Genomic DNA, 15,743 nt, shown 5'->3' on the forward strand with positions numbered 1-15,743 from the left:
TATGATAGGTGATGGGTTCTAATTTCGAACGTAATTGCTAAAAGCCTAATAGATTAAACCTTCAATGGTTGACAAGTCTGATGAACTGAAAATAATATCGTCATAAAAATTAAATAAATTATTGTATCACTATGTATATAAGATTTTCGAATACAAACACCATTGTACATTTTTGAATTACCTTTGGTAACCAATATTTTATAAATGTGAGTTACAGCATCTTTATTCCATCTACAACAGCAAATGAGAGTAATGTATTACCAAGTGTTCTTTAACCTTGGTATGACACAATTATGGCGTGAACCACCAAACAGCATTGAAACGTCATACTTCGATCTCGCTTCGAATGAAATCACGTGCTATGAATATAGTTGGTGTTGCCATGACAACGACATTTCTTTGTAATCAACAGATAAACGAACTTGAAAACCTTGGCATTGTCGAGTGCGCTTTTCAAGACGTTCTGTTTCCAGTGAGGAATTGAAGTCGTAAAGGTAAGTTAATAGAAAAATTGTGTATCAGAAAGTTCTAAAGAAACTTAAATTGAAGGAAAATTATTCTTGGATATTTGGTTATGAACTGCTTTATGTAATATAATCTGTTTTGGTTCTATTTGAATTTTTGAAGGTTTCACATATATACATATCAATATAGATAATTTAACATCATAACTTAAAATAACTATTGGTAACTTATTTAATGACGGTACTTTTAGCCAATTTTCAAATCATACGAGAGTGTTATGGAAAGGGTTCAAACAGGGGTTGTTGTTCACCATTATATACGTATATTGTTTTAACTTATTTTTGGTGTTGTTTTTTGAATTTCGCACAAAGCTACTCGAGGGCTATCTGTGCTAGCCGTCCCTAATTTAGCAGTGTAAGACTAGAGGGAAGGCAGCTAGTCATCATCACCCACCGCCAACTCTTGGGCTACTCTTTTACCGACGAATAGTGGGATTGACCGTCACATTATAACGTCCCTACGGCTGAAAGAGCGAGCATGTTTGGCGCGACGGGGATGCGAACCCGCGACCCTCAGATTACGAGCCGCACGCCTTAACACGCTTGGCCATGCCGGGCCGAACTTTTTGTTGTTTTTTTATTCTAATACAGAGTTTGATTGCTTGGTATGAAAAGTTGTTGAGATTAAACTTAGTTACACAAAGTGCTATCTGTACTCTTCTCACCGCATTTATCGAAATCTAATTTTTTAGTGATAATAAGCCTTCTGACTTTATAATAAGCCATTAGGGAGCCGCTGCTGTGGACAAGCTCATGCTATATCTTTGCGCTAAAACCAAAAAATCTTATTAAAACAAATCAATTGTAGGATATTTCATATCTACATCTTGCTTAATAAAATGAAGCATTTTATTTTACTCTTACTATTGTGGCGCCTTCCGAGATTAGGTTGGTTTTTCAAAATTAAACAAAACTTTTATCACCAAATGAAGACAATTAATGTTTTTGAAACCGGGCACTTTTTAACCAAAAAATGACAGTGTGGGAAATCCCCAACTTCCTAGTTCATCTATATGAAATATAACTGACATTTTATATGGTTTGTTTGTTTTTTAATTTCGCGAAAAGCTATACGAGGGCTACATGCGCTCGTCGTCCCTAAGACTAGAGGGAAGGCAGCTAATCATCACCACCCATTGCCAAATCTTGGGCTACTCTTTTACCAACGAATGGTGAGGCTGATTCTAACGTTATAATGCCCTCACGGCTGAAAGGACGAGCATATTTGGTGTGACGGTGATTCTAAGTCACGATCCTCAGATTACAATTCGAGTGCCCTAACCATTTGGCTATGCCGGGTATCCACGTTTTTGGACAACACACTTTGTACTTTGTTAAGTCTCGTGCTACGTATATGATAGTAGAAATCATGAGAACATTAGTCATATTACATAGCCCTGCGAATTTTACCTTTATAAAAGCTGTTTCGGTTTTTAATAAGGAATTGTACACAATCCAGCATCGCAGTTTTCGAAAATAATATTTGGTTTTTTCTATTACGTAAGAATGTTTTCGAAACTGGGGAGAAAAAACAACTTTTACTTAGATTAAATTATTATTTCGTTTAACAAGGGACACTTTTATTGTAATGTTTGGGTTCCAGAACGATCGACAAGACTGTCACTTTGCTATTGGTCTAGGGCAGAGGTTCCCAAACATTTTAGACCTGTTGAGTTTCGCATTAGAAAGGAAAAAAAAAACATTCCGGAGCCTCAATAAAAAAAATTAGAAATAATCGGTCACTAACAGAAGATAAAGTTTACTCAAAGCTTTTAGAATATAAATTTATTAAAAATATCAATATTTAAAGAAAAATGTTTACTTCTAGTTACTTGTTCAAAAATTTCTGCTTGCAAAATTTATATCAGTAAAAGTACAGTGTACTTATTTATTTATTAGTGGCTCGAATGGGCTTGCTTTTTTCACAAAGTAGTTCAATATTTGGAGTTATGGTTGTTACTTGTAAGCGCAAACCATCTTCAATACTTAGCCTGTTTCTAAATTTAGTCTTTGTATCTGTATGCAGTGAAAATGTTTGCTCATAAAGATATGTTGTTGGAAAACACATCAAAATTTCAAAACATTGTTACTCATTTCAGGGCATTCCAAGATCATTTGAATCCAAAATTGTGTAATTTCGTCTTGCTGAAATTTTGTTTTAGGGTGTAATGAGATGAAATTTCTATAAGTCGTTGGTACTTGCAGAATTAAGAAAGAGATTTTGAATCCACAATAATTTTTTAACTGAAGAGGGAAGTACTCCCTAATAGTTGTACACAAATCAGATACGTGCTGCAAGACTGAAACTTTTGCATCTTCACTTAAGGAAGTTTCATTCATAAGTAAAAAAAAACAAAAAAATTTTCGAAATAATCAAGTACTTCTGTAAATATAAATTCATCCCAAAGTTTTAGTTTACGTTGAAGCGCTTCCATTTTACTCTGAGCTTTGAAGTACGTTACCCTGGTACCCTGTATTGTAGCATTCACTTCATTTACACCCTTGTGCAAATGAATTGAAACAAAACGGAAAATTACGATTTTTTCAATTTTTTGCGTTTTATTTCTGAGAATCCAAAAATTACTTACAAATTAATACATGATATGACCGCCTTTATTTTTCAGAAGATCATTAATCCGCTTTGACATCGAGTCCACGAGTTGACTACAATCTTGACTACTAATTTTTGGATCGCGGTACCACACCTCAATTATGGCCTCAATTAGCTTATCTTTCGTAGTACAGTCTTTTCCCCGAAGTCTTTCTTAACAAAGATTTTCAATAGGATTTAAGTCCAGAGAGTTTCCAGGCCAGTCCAGCACCTTTATTCGTAATCATAAAATTCTTCACAAGTTTCGATGTGTGGCACGGATCTTGCTGAAAAATGCCAGATCCATCTGGAAATCTCTTTTTCAATTCTGGAACGATTCTTCTCTGCAAAACTTCGATGTACTGTGGTCCTCGTCTCATACCTTCTACGATATGCAAGCCTCCGACGCCATAGTATCTGAAAAAGCCCCAAAACATCTTCTTCAAGGGATGTTTTACGAACTGATTGATGTGAGATTTTCGAAGTTTCTTACTTGGAGATCTGCGAACATGCGGACTTCTTTGACCCTGTACGAAGAAATTAGTCTCGTCACTGAATAACACCTTCCTCCATTGTTCTTGCGTCCAGTTCTTGTATTTCAGACCCTATTGATACCGTTTTTTCTTCATTGAGTTGGTAAGAAGTTGTTTGTTGACTGGTCTCCTTGCCCTTCTAACGCAATTTCAAATGGCGTAATATTCCTCAAAATTTCGTCATATATCCCAAAAATAGATCGATCGTACTGCAAAACACAGTTAATGACGCCGTCTGTGTGAAAAAATGACTATTAAAGGAAATCAGCGGGCCCAGCAAGCCTACACCGACCACCATGCTGAAAATATTGTAAAATGACCATTTGTTTCAATTAATTTGCACAAGGGTGCAGATAGGCAAATACGTCCAAAGGTGAACCAGTCTCTGTATCCAACATTTTTTCCTTAATTTGTATGCAAGTTGAAAATGGCATTCAGATAAAAAAAACCTATCTTCTCACACAGTTCGTAAAACCTAGCAAGCACTTTTACCCGAAGCCAACAGACTTCAGTATGAAGCAGCAAATTCTTATGAAAATTTCCCATATCCTCACAGAGTAAACTGAAAATCCTCGCATCGAGTGGTATTGATTTTACAATATTAATTATTTTTATGGCATCACCCAATACCTCTTTTAAATCTTCTGGCATTCATTTCATTACAAGTGCATGACGATGAAGACAGCAGTGGATACTCTTGATGTCCAGGTTTTTCTTTTTTATGCATGTTACTGCAACTGCAAATTTTCCCCTCATAGCTGTAGCCCCATCAGTGGAAATACGTGAGCAAAGCTACCAAAGGATCTTATGTTCTTCCATAAATAAATCGATCAGTTTAAATATTTCTTCGCCTGTTGTTTGAGTAGGCAAAGATTTGCAAATTAGCATGTCTTCTTCAAAACCAGTTTCTTAAATATAGCAAACAAACACAAGCAACATCGCATAACCTGCGACACATGTTGATTCATCCACCTGAAGCGAAAAAGTTGGACTCGTTTTTAACTCGCCTTATTAACTCCGTTAGGCAATTTGCTGACATATCCTTGATTCTCCGAGAAACCGAGTTGTCAGAAAGGGACACAAAGTTAATGTTTTTAAGAAATTTCTCATCAGCTATGCACTCTACCAAACATTTTGCGCATGATTTTATCAATCCTTCTGCAATTGTATTGTAATAATCTTCATCTGCTTTTGCAATACAGTAACTAACACGATATGAAACAATAAGAGAACCTTTGTAGTCCTGATGGACAAACAAACGAAATATAGCTTTTCTTGCATTTAATTACAAACACTTTCTTTTGAAATTCTCGAAGGTTGCATTTTTTATAATTGGGAGTGTTTGGTTTCTAGATGCCGTTTTAACTTTGCTGAATGCAAACTACTGTTACTCAACACTGTTCCACATTCAACACACAACCCACTAGGTCCATCTTCATTACCTGTCCATGTAAAACCATATTCAATAAAACTTTCATTATACTTTCTTTTCTTTCTTGCTTCTGTACTTGTTACATCATCCTGCATTGAAGTGCTTGCACACGACGATAACGCCGATGAACTCGTATTAGGCCTAGGACTAGGAAGATTTTTACTCGTATCAGATTTATTACTGATATTCAGCCACTTATCTAACTAATTATTAATTTGTCTAAAAACGTATTCTTATATCTTTTACACTTCAAAAGTATTTTCACGGACACAAAATAGCTTCTTAATGAAAACTCGTTCAAGCACTTGAGTTTTATCATCATACAATGACATGCTGACCTAAGATCAGTGTTGCTTGAATGATGTCAGAAATAAAAAATTGTGGAAAGAAGGCTAGACCGCTAGAATAATATATTTTTCTAAAAGAAAAGGGTAATCTATTATTTTTAATATTTATTTTTTTGTTTTACAACAGAAATTTGTAAGCCAAATAACAAAATATTAAACCCGATCTGACATGTGCCTAAATCTCGAACGAAATGAAACATGACGTCATGCGGACGTATGACGTCATAGAGCTCATCGGTACCAAGTTTGTCTAAATAAACTACAACGAATCTAACCTAATTTAACAATTACCAATTATAATTTTCATAAATATAATTATACTTCATGTAAATATACTTTGAAATTGAAGCAACTAATACTTTATCTAATTGCATCACAATTTTTCAAATTTGGACACGTTTCAGCTATGACGTGATGTTTCATTTTGTTCGAGATTTAGCCGCTAATTTAGATCTGGCTTTTAAAAGACAGTTGGCATCTCTAACCAGGGTTGACCGATGTTTCGTACGAAAATTACTAGACTATCTTGCATCACCAATGATGCATGCGAACTTGAAATGGTGCCATATCCACTAGCAACCTATGGTGCCACTGTCACAGTTATTTGAAATTGTATTAACACTTTCACCGCGAGAACTTCCCCTAAGCTAAATAAAATCGTCTGACATTAGGCTGAATAAAATAATAAAAGGCCCAATACGCGATAAACATGTTATATTAAGGATATATTTTACTTTTTTTGCAGCGTATTCTAATTCAATTTTATAGTTTTAGAAAAAAACAACTAACATTCTAAAATTTTCTCGCGAAGTCCCAGATTACTGTGTATGAAAAACCACGGTCTAGAGAAATACACTGCTGGCCAAAATCTTAAGGCCAATGAATATAAAGAAAAAATAGGCATTTTGCGTTGTTAGTCTTAACCACTTTTTTGAGTAGAGCTTCGAAAGATGAAAATAAGGAAAGGGAAAAATAAAAAAAAGTTTATTATCATTTAGTAGGGAACTTGTGAACACTATGAAATTAGCCTGAATACTAGCTGGTCAAAAGTTTAAAATCATACTGAAACGAAGTGTTAATCGGTAAACCGTAACGAAAGTTAGTCATTTGTGTTCAAGCATTAGGGTTATCAACATCTTCCAGTGACATCTTCTGTGTTACATTGGGTAAAAACATGGCAAGGAGTAAAAAGTTGACAAAGTTTAAACGTGGCAGAATTGTCGAGCTGCAAAAGCAAGGACTCTCTCAACGTGACATCGCTGGTGAGATTGGGCGTAGTAAAACTGTTGTTGCAAATTTCTTAAAAGACCCTGAGGGATACGGAATGTGAATTTCAAATGGTCGGCCCAAGAAAATTTCGCCAGCGTTGAGCAGGAGGATTCAACGGGTTGTCCGGCAAGATACCAGCCGATCGTCGAACCAGATTAAGGCCGGCTCTTACGGACGCAGAATGCAGCTCAAGAACAATAAGACGGCATCTACGAGAGAAAGGCTTTATAAACCGTAAACGTCTTCAAAGGCCACACCTCCTTCCACACTACGAAACAGATCGGTTAAACTTTGCTGAGAAGCACCAAACATGGGACGTAGAAAAGTGGACGAAGGTTTTGTTCTCTGATGAGAAAAAAATTTAACCTGGATTGTCCAGATGGCTTCCAATGTTACTGGCACGTTTAGAATATCCCACCGGAGACATTTTCTACACGACTCAATGGAGGAGGTTCCATCATGATCTGGGATGCTTTCTCCCTCCATGGAACAATGGAGCTTCAGGCTATACGGGGGCGTGAAACAGCAGCTGACTACATTGGCATGTTAGAGAGAGCGTCCTCATTGACTGAAGGCCCTCGCTTGTATGGAAATGACTGCATCTCTCAGCAGGACAACGCTGCAATTCACAATGCCCGTAGGACAAAGGACTTTTTTCATGGTGGATAATGTGATTCCTTTGGACCATCCAGTGTGTTCGCCCAAACTGAACCCCATTGAAAATGTTTGGGGTGGATGGCAAGGGAAGTCTATAGAAATTGACGTCAATTCCAAACAGTGCATGATCTTCGTGAAGCCATCTTCACCACTTGGAATAACATGATGTCGACCATGCCAAAGCGAATGTTTGAAGCTATTCGCAATGACGGCCGTGCAACTCACTACTGAGACCTCTTCTTGGGCATTTCCTACCCTATTTAGGACTTCGTTTTGGTATGGTCTTAAACTTTGGACTAGCTAGTATTTAGGCTAATTTCGTAGTGTTCACATATTTTCTATTAAATGCTAAAATAGTGTTTATTCCCTTTTCTTATTTTGATCTTTTGAAGCTCTACTCATATAAGTGGTTGAGTCTAACAACGCAAGATGCCTATTTTATCTTTATGTTCATTGGCCTTAAGATTTGGCCAATAGCGTACAGAACAAGCGGTTGTCAACATTTTAACCATAACAAAATATGACTCGATTTTAATGACAACGATTCACTCGTGTGAAATGGTTTTGTTAAAAAATATGTACGTAATGAAGAAAAGTGAGTATCACTTTCGAATTCAGCGTACAGGAATTACTGTCGATCATGTAAAGATTTCAAGACAATAATACCATCGCAGGCCTGTTATTGTTATTGGACAGTACGAGGTTCCATCAAAAGTGAATGAATAATAAAACTTCAACTAAATATTGTTTGTTGTGTTCCAGTTCCGATATTATCTTTCATTCAACGCGTTGTTATGCTATTTGAGTTGGAACAAAGAATTTCTTTGTTTAAACGCTAATTATACATATTGCTTACAGGAGAGATCTGAGGTTGTATAATACTAGAATTAAAGTTGAAAGAAAAAAAACACAACAAAAATATAATGTTAAAATTGACGCTTATGATCTCATCCCTTATTCAAGATGTTAACCATGGAATATCTGCAAGCACTGTTGTAACTACAGAGGATGGGCCTCTTGCATAAAAAGTGATTTGATCCCATACATTTATTTCGCTTTAATTGTAGCTACTGTTAGGGTTCCTATTATTAACTTGCAGAATAATGCAATCACCTTTAGTTCAAACAAATTAAATTGTATGTATCTCTCCCTGTTGGCAATTCTTATGTTTGTTACGCCCTTCGGGTCCTATTTTGGTTGCTTCTCCCCCACTCGCAATTTCTTAGACATATTTACGCCCTATCTGCAAGGTATGTACGAAAACTATTCATCCTGGCATGGCCTTATGGTGAAGGCGCTAGACTCGCAGTTTGAGAGTTTCTGGTTCGAGTCCCAGTCCCACCAAACATGATCGCCTTTTCAGCTGTTGAGGCGTTACAAGGTGACGTTGAATCCCACAATTCGTTGGTAAAAGAGTACTTAAGAGTTCGCGGTGAGTGGTGATCACTAGCTGCCTTTCCTCTAGTCTTTCACTGCTAAATTAAGAACTGGAAATGCAGATAGCCCTCTCGTAGCTTTGCTAGAAATTCAAAACAAACCAAAACTACTAGAATGTAGTATAAAATTCAAGTATGTTGCTTATGCTATGCTTACGGCCAGACATGGTCAAGCGTCTTAAGGCATGCGACTTGTAACCTGAGGGTCGCGGGTTTGCATCCCCGTCGCCCCAAACTGCTCGCCCTTTCAGCCGTGGGGGCGTTATAATGTGATGGTCAATCCCACTATTCGTTGATAAAAGAGTAGCCCAAGAGATGGCGGTGGGTGGTGATGACTAGCTGCCTTCCCTCTAGTCTTACACTACTAAATTAGGGACAGCTAGCACAGATAGCCCTCGAGTCGCTTTGTGCGAAATTCAAAAACAAACAAAAAATGCAATGCTTAGCTTTAAGATAAATTTTGACCGCTTCTAACCGGTAAATTAGGTACGGCAAGTCTACTTTATTGTCACTTTTCTAGAATATCTCTCTGTCCCCAACAGGCGAATTTCCTGAAATTACTGCCTCAAAACTTGGGATAGCTACATAAACTGTACATGTTTTTTGTTTGTTTCTTTGTTTAACATACTGTGACGTCTAATATCAATAAAAGAAAAGGGAAGCGAGTTGAACAGAATAAAAGTAAAAGTTTTAAAAGGTATAAATTAAAAGATCACCTTGAATTATTTAGTGAGTCCTCTAAATGGGACTAACAAATAAATTTATGTTTTATTTTATATGTGAATCTAATTTCTCAGAGCTTGACAGGGTCATTTAATTTTGGCCAAATGACTGCGGTGTTAAACTTTAATATCTGCTATTAATTGTTAATCAAAGAACACCACAGGGAAATGAAGTCGAATTATTAATTGGCTTGAATTTCGCGCAAAGCTATTCGAGAACTATATGCACTAGCCGTAGCTAATTTAGCAGTGTAAGACTAGAGGGAAGGCAGTTAGTTATCACCACCCACCACCAACTCTTGGGCTACTCTTTTACTGACGAATAGTGGGATTGACCATCACATTATAACGCCCCACGGCTGAAAGGGCAAGCATGTTTGGTGGGATGGGGATTCGAACCCTCCACCCTCAGATTACGCGTCAAGCGCCTTAACCATCTGGCCATGTCGAGCTTGAATTATTAAATGAACGCAACCGGTTTCTAAATAAGTGACTTAACTTGGACATACACATCTGTTATGGTGTGAATGTCTTTTCCAAGATAGTATGATTATAATTAATTATGCGTATCATAAGAAATTAGTGTTAAACCTATTATATTTTCAACACTACAACCTGCTCAGATAGTTGTTTAAAATACATTTACATATTCTTATTCTTTTAAAAATCCCTATGAACTAAATAAATGTTTTGTTTGTTTAGAATTAAGCACAAAGCTACACAATGGGCTGTCTGTGTTCTGCCCACCACGCGTATCGAAACCCGGTTTTTAGTGTGTAAGTCCGCAGACATACCACTGTGCCACTCGGGGCCTAAATACAGGTAGTGTTGAAAATTTAATAGGCTTAATATCAATATTTTATGATAAGTATAATTAATTGTAATCATGCTTCGTCATCTTAGAATAAGCGTTCACGTTATATTAACTGTTGTAACAATAAACATCTGGTATATTTAGTGTATTTGTTATATCTCATCCAGTTTTATGAGCTCTGTACCACACAGCGATATACATTGATAGCAGTGTGTTTGCTGTGGTTAGTGGAGTTGAAACAATGAATCAATATTACACATTTTTTATCCTTCTTTTAGAGCCATAAAGGACTGAATAAATAATCTAGTGCTGAAACATAAAAGGCCTAATACATGTTGTTGTTGTTTTGCTGGGGCTTCCTGTGAGAATACTATATGTCATAGTGATCTCCATAAACACAGGTGATAGCAAATGACTGTACATTTTCTTAAAATATCCGTTATTACAATACTTTTTTTTACGATATCGTGACCTCATTATCGTAACCCCGTTTGGTCAAGAAAAAAAAATACGCTGCTTTAGAAGATATTAGTTTTCGTAACATGCTGCTGTGTTTCTAACATTTATAATTTGTTGTTAGTTTTCCAGCAAAATGGATATAGTTCAAGGCCAGAAACTATTCAAGAAAGACAGGAGTGAAGTGGATGCCGACGAGATTCTTGGGGACAAGGAGATTATAGGGTTTTATTTCAGCGCTCACTGGTGTCCACCTTGTCGCGGGTTTACACCTATTTTGACAGAGGTTTACGGGGAACTCAAGAATGAAAATGTTCCTTTTGAAGTCGTCTTTGTTTCGTCTGATCAAAGCGAAGACGATATGTTTAGTTATATGGAGGAAAGCCACGGTGACTGGCTTGCTGTTCAGTTTGATAGTGATGTTTCAAAGTAAGTAGTCATCTTTTGTTGACCAAGGTATTGGTTAAACTACAGGGTGTTCTGAAAGTCACTGTGCAGTTTTGTAATTAGCGATAACAGCATTTATTCAGTCTATTTCAAGCCAGCAACTGATAGCAGTGTTTAGAAACAAAATAAGAAGGATCCAAGCCTGTATTGATGTCAACGGGGGTTACTTTCAACATTGTTTATAATTTTCATTCATATTTACCTCCTGTATTCTATATTGAAACACGTCTGTTAATAAATATATAAGTACACAGTGACTTTCCGAACACCCTGTATGATAGTGTAGTCTGCATACCGTACAAAAGAGCAGTCTTAGTGTGTGTGGGAGGGGGATTTCAAACGAAAAGCAACAACAAAAACCTTGGCAAGGATTTAGTCTTTAGGGAATGAAACTTTCCTAAACTGTGATGTTCAAGGATATTGAAGTTCCCTTCGCCCCGAACAAAGTTCTCTCTGAACTCTTGGGGTTAAAAAGGTTTAACTAAAATTAAACTATATCGAAATAAAGTTATGCCACTCAGTTATTCCCCGCTGGGTAAGTCTTCGAATTTACAACGCTAAAATCAGGGGTTCGATTCACCTCAGTGGACAGCAGATAGATAGCCCGATGTAGCTTTGCTATAAGAAAACACACACACGTTAAACACGCTCCTCAGTCAAGTTTCTAGGTATGACCTTCGATAGTTGTTTTAAGTAGGCTGAACATTTGAAAAATATTCACACGTCCATCAGTAAACGGGGTAGGGTGAAGATGTCAGTGTGAAAATGGATAAAAGGCCTCTGCACAGTGGGGGTTTCCTCTGATGACGGGATATCACGCGAATTATGACGTCATATATCCTCAAAGTAGCAAAATAGACCAGACAGTTCCACAGAGTGTCGCGAGGGTACCGACAGTTCCATAAGTGGCTACAGAGAAAACACATCTATACAGTACTGCCAGAGGACACCTCAGGAGTTGAAATCAATCGGTTTTGACCTGTTTCAGTTTGCAGTAAAATTAAAGTGAGCAATAACTTCAAAAGTAAAAGTTTCAGCCACAGATAATAGTTCTACCTTATTACTATAATCCATTTTATATCTTCAAGGTCCATTTAATTAATAATAAGCAATGCCTTGTTTATTTGACTGAAGCACAAAGCAATATTACAGGCTATTTGAACTCTGCTCACCATGGGCATAGAAACCTGGATTCTAACTTTATAAGTCCGCAAGCATAGTACTATGCCACTGGAGTAGGGGTGGAACGAAAAGCTTTGAAATACATTAGATGAATATTTTGTATTTCGTTAATTACGGTTTGGCTATTTGTATAGTGCAGTTCACGGTTTTCACGTATCATTATCTATATACTAACTTACCTTACAAGACAGGTTGTTTTGTAAACGGCTGTTTTTCATGTTAGCTCAAAACATTTTAAGTTCTAGATACATAAATTCGAAAAAAAATGCATTAATTAAATATAGGACTATATAGGCCCAGCATGGTTAGGTGGGTTAAGACGTTCGATCGTAATCTGAGGGTTGCGGGTTCGAATCCCAGCCGCACCAAACATGCTCGCCCTCTCAGCCGTGGGGGCGTTATAATTTTACGGTCTATCCCACTATTCGTTGGTAAAAAAGTAGCCCAAGAGTTGGCGGTGGGTGGTGATGACTAGCTGCCTTCCGTCTAGTCTTACACTGCTAAATTAGGGACGGCTAGCGCAGATAGCCCTCGAGTAGCTTGGATTACGAGTTGAGCGCCTTAACACACTTGGCCATGCCAGGCCCATGAATGATACCTATATTGCTTTGTAGGAGTGTAATATTTATGTTCACATTTATAACTTTTACCTCCACTGAGGCAATGCCCTTTAACCTGTTAACTGTTATCAGTAATTCATTTTCTTTTCGCTACTATTAATATTCTTTAACAGTAGTTTCGTTTTATTTTTCACAGGGCAGATGCATTAATAACAACTTTTAACAGCATTTTCACCACCTAATAGTGATATATATTTTTGCCTTAGAATTTTTTTCATCTGCAGGAAGAAGATGAGGGACAACTTGATGGTTTCCGAATAAGCAGTCCTCTGTTACTTTAAGGACCAACATTGTAATTCAGTTTTAACTTTTTCTAATTGGATTCCATAATAACGATCATTATTTCATGGATGTTGTATACATTCAGTGCAAAGATTAATTGTTCACTTGTAAAATGTGTTGTTGTCAGACATGTGTGGGGAATGCTTCCGACGAACAGCAAACATTGGTTTCTAAGAATAATAAAATGATACTTGGAAATGTTATTTTTCGCATAAGGAGTTGAACAATTTTCGAATTAATTTGTTTTAGAAGGGTATAAACTTTCCAAAATAGAATGATAAAAAGTTCTGTTTTCTTTTGCGTTTCGTTCCAGTAAACTTTCCGAGAAGTTCTCCGTTGATGGAATTCCAACTTTTATCATCTTGAAGAAAGATGGCGCTGTCATAACAGAAAGTGGTGTTGAAGAGGTGACAGAGAAAGGGGCAGAAGCGTTTAAGGAGTGGTTAGGATAATGTATTAAATACTCAAGTTCTCAATTTAAACATTTTATCACAAAAATTATTAATCACTGCAAAACAGAATAGATAAAGCTGTGCTGCACAAACACAAAATGTCCAAAGGCTTTATTGAATATAGCATGAAACATGCAAATGTATACAAATGATATATTATACAGTAACTCCATATGCAAAGTATAATCTAGTAAGGAATGTCTTATACTCATAGTATCAAGTACTTCACCATTTGTTAACTTTCAGTGTTAAATAGTAAATAATGCAAATTTAAAATTCTTTGGAACGCATTAAAATAAATTGGTCGTTTTATGGCATTATGGTCAAATTACCTCATTGAACCGAACTGTGATTAATATTAATATTACTCAGTGTCGCAGTTGATGAAATAAACGACATTCGTCTGAAATTAATTACTTATATGGAATTTCAATTGAATTTATATCAACTTCTTTAACTTTATGGTACCTTATGAGCAAACTGAGACATACAGCTCTTAATAAGGGGAAGGCATATTTAATTAAGGAAATAAACACTGGAAACAATAATCACATATGTGACACGACAGCCTCGTAAGACCTCGCGGTTATAAGGGCTTTTTTTAAAAAAAATTGCAAAGCTTTAAGATGCTAAGAGCTGTTTCCACTAATTTTCTTGAAGTCAAAGCTGTTGTCGAAATTAGCCTTATATGTTAAGGGTTCCCGATCTTGACCAGTAGGAGAGTGTAAGAAGTGGGAATGAGGTGGGGTAGCAAATGCACAAAAAAATACAACAATATCAATGTGTAAATCTGTACAGATTCACTGGGTGAGGGACATCAGTGAAAATGGAGAACGATGTTCTTGGAGGTCTTTTGTCAATAAAATTTGAGAACACTTGTTCTACATTATACGTTTAAATCCGAAACACAGATTCTTTCTTCGTAGTTTCTTGTATATTAATATAAATTTAGAACTTTTCAGCTACAATAGGAAAAATTGCATACTTAATTAAGCAAAGTGTTCAGACATGCTTTTATGCTGCGAAATTCTGAATAAAAATTCCTTTTTATGGCTTTGGACTCAATGAACTATTTCCTATAAACTTGAGAAAAACACAAACATTCAAGTATATTTCAAAATTGTGATTTTATGGAAATCCACGTTAAACTTGAAAACAGTTTGCCTTCATAAGTATGCTATTCTTGCCTTGAAAATATGTTGGTTATAAAGTCGCTGTACTCCTTATTAAGCTAGTATCTTGAAAACTGATGTTTAATTATCAATTGTCTCATGTAGTAACTTGAAATGGCAGAAGGAAAAGTACTGGTAGCCATAGAAATGGAATAAAGTGTGATAAGGTGAAAGCAGCAGCATACACTTAGATACACACTTCTTTCTATGACGAGATTGGCCGATACATAACTCTTCAGAATACAGACGTGCTGATATATTTCAGGTACCACTCTCATGACGATAAACGTAATAAGAAAGCCGAGAATCACACAACTTCGATGTAGCAGGTACTAAAACTACGGAAGAAGTACTGACATATAACCATATGACTTTTCTGAGATACGATTTATGATAAGAATGAAATCCCCGTTGCATATTTCTTAAAGTATAACTCAGTTTATCCTACTATCTTATATATGAATTATGGCAAATTTCAATATTTTATAGTATCGTAAAACAAAGATATATCTGTGCCATTGGTTTCTATTACTTTTCAACTTCTAATTATTAATTAGACAAATAAAAAATATGGGGAAAAGAAATAACGTGTTAGTAGAGACTAGAATAGTGCTTTGTGTGTTGTACACAGGTGTTGAAAATATGGCCATTCACAAATATATTTCTTTGAAACTGCGTAACTTTTATGAAATATCTCATAAGATTACTACAAGTGTTAGTCACACAATTATTATTTATCCAGTTTCATCTCTTGCTACTGGAGTACAGTGTTGTCTGTTTGTTTTTCATACCGCACAACAAATTAAAA

At 36.2% G+C, this 15,743-nt stretch overlaps 1 protein-coding gene across 1 annotated transcript; it reads left to right on the forward strand.

The window, feature by feature from the left end:
* Nucleotides 1-370: 370 nt before the first annotated feature.
* Nucleotides 371-14,817, forward strand: LOC143223356 (nucleoredoxin-like protein 2). The gene is made up of 3 exons (XM_076451242.1): nt 371-494; nt 10,905-11,209; nt 13,625-14,817. The coding sequence occupies exons 2-3, from the start codon at nt 10,917-10,919 to the stop codon at nt 13,761-13,763; spliced, it is 432 nt and encodes a 143-aa protein (XP_076307357.1). The 5' UTR covers nt 371-494; nt 10,905-10,916; the 3' UTR covers nt 13,764-14,817.
* The last annotated feature ends 926 nt before the right edge of the window (nt 14,818-15,743 follow it).

The sequence above is a fragment of the Tachypleus tridentatus genome, chromosome 8 (genome assembly GCF_004210375.1).
Source record: "Tachypleus tridentatus isolate NWPU-2018 chromosome 8, ASM421037v1, whole genome shotgun sequence".
NCBI classification, from domain to species: domain Eukaryota; kingdom Metazoa; phylum Arthropoda; class Merostomata; order Xiphosura; family Limulidae; genus Tachypleus; species Tachypleus tridentatus.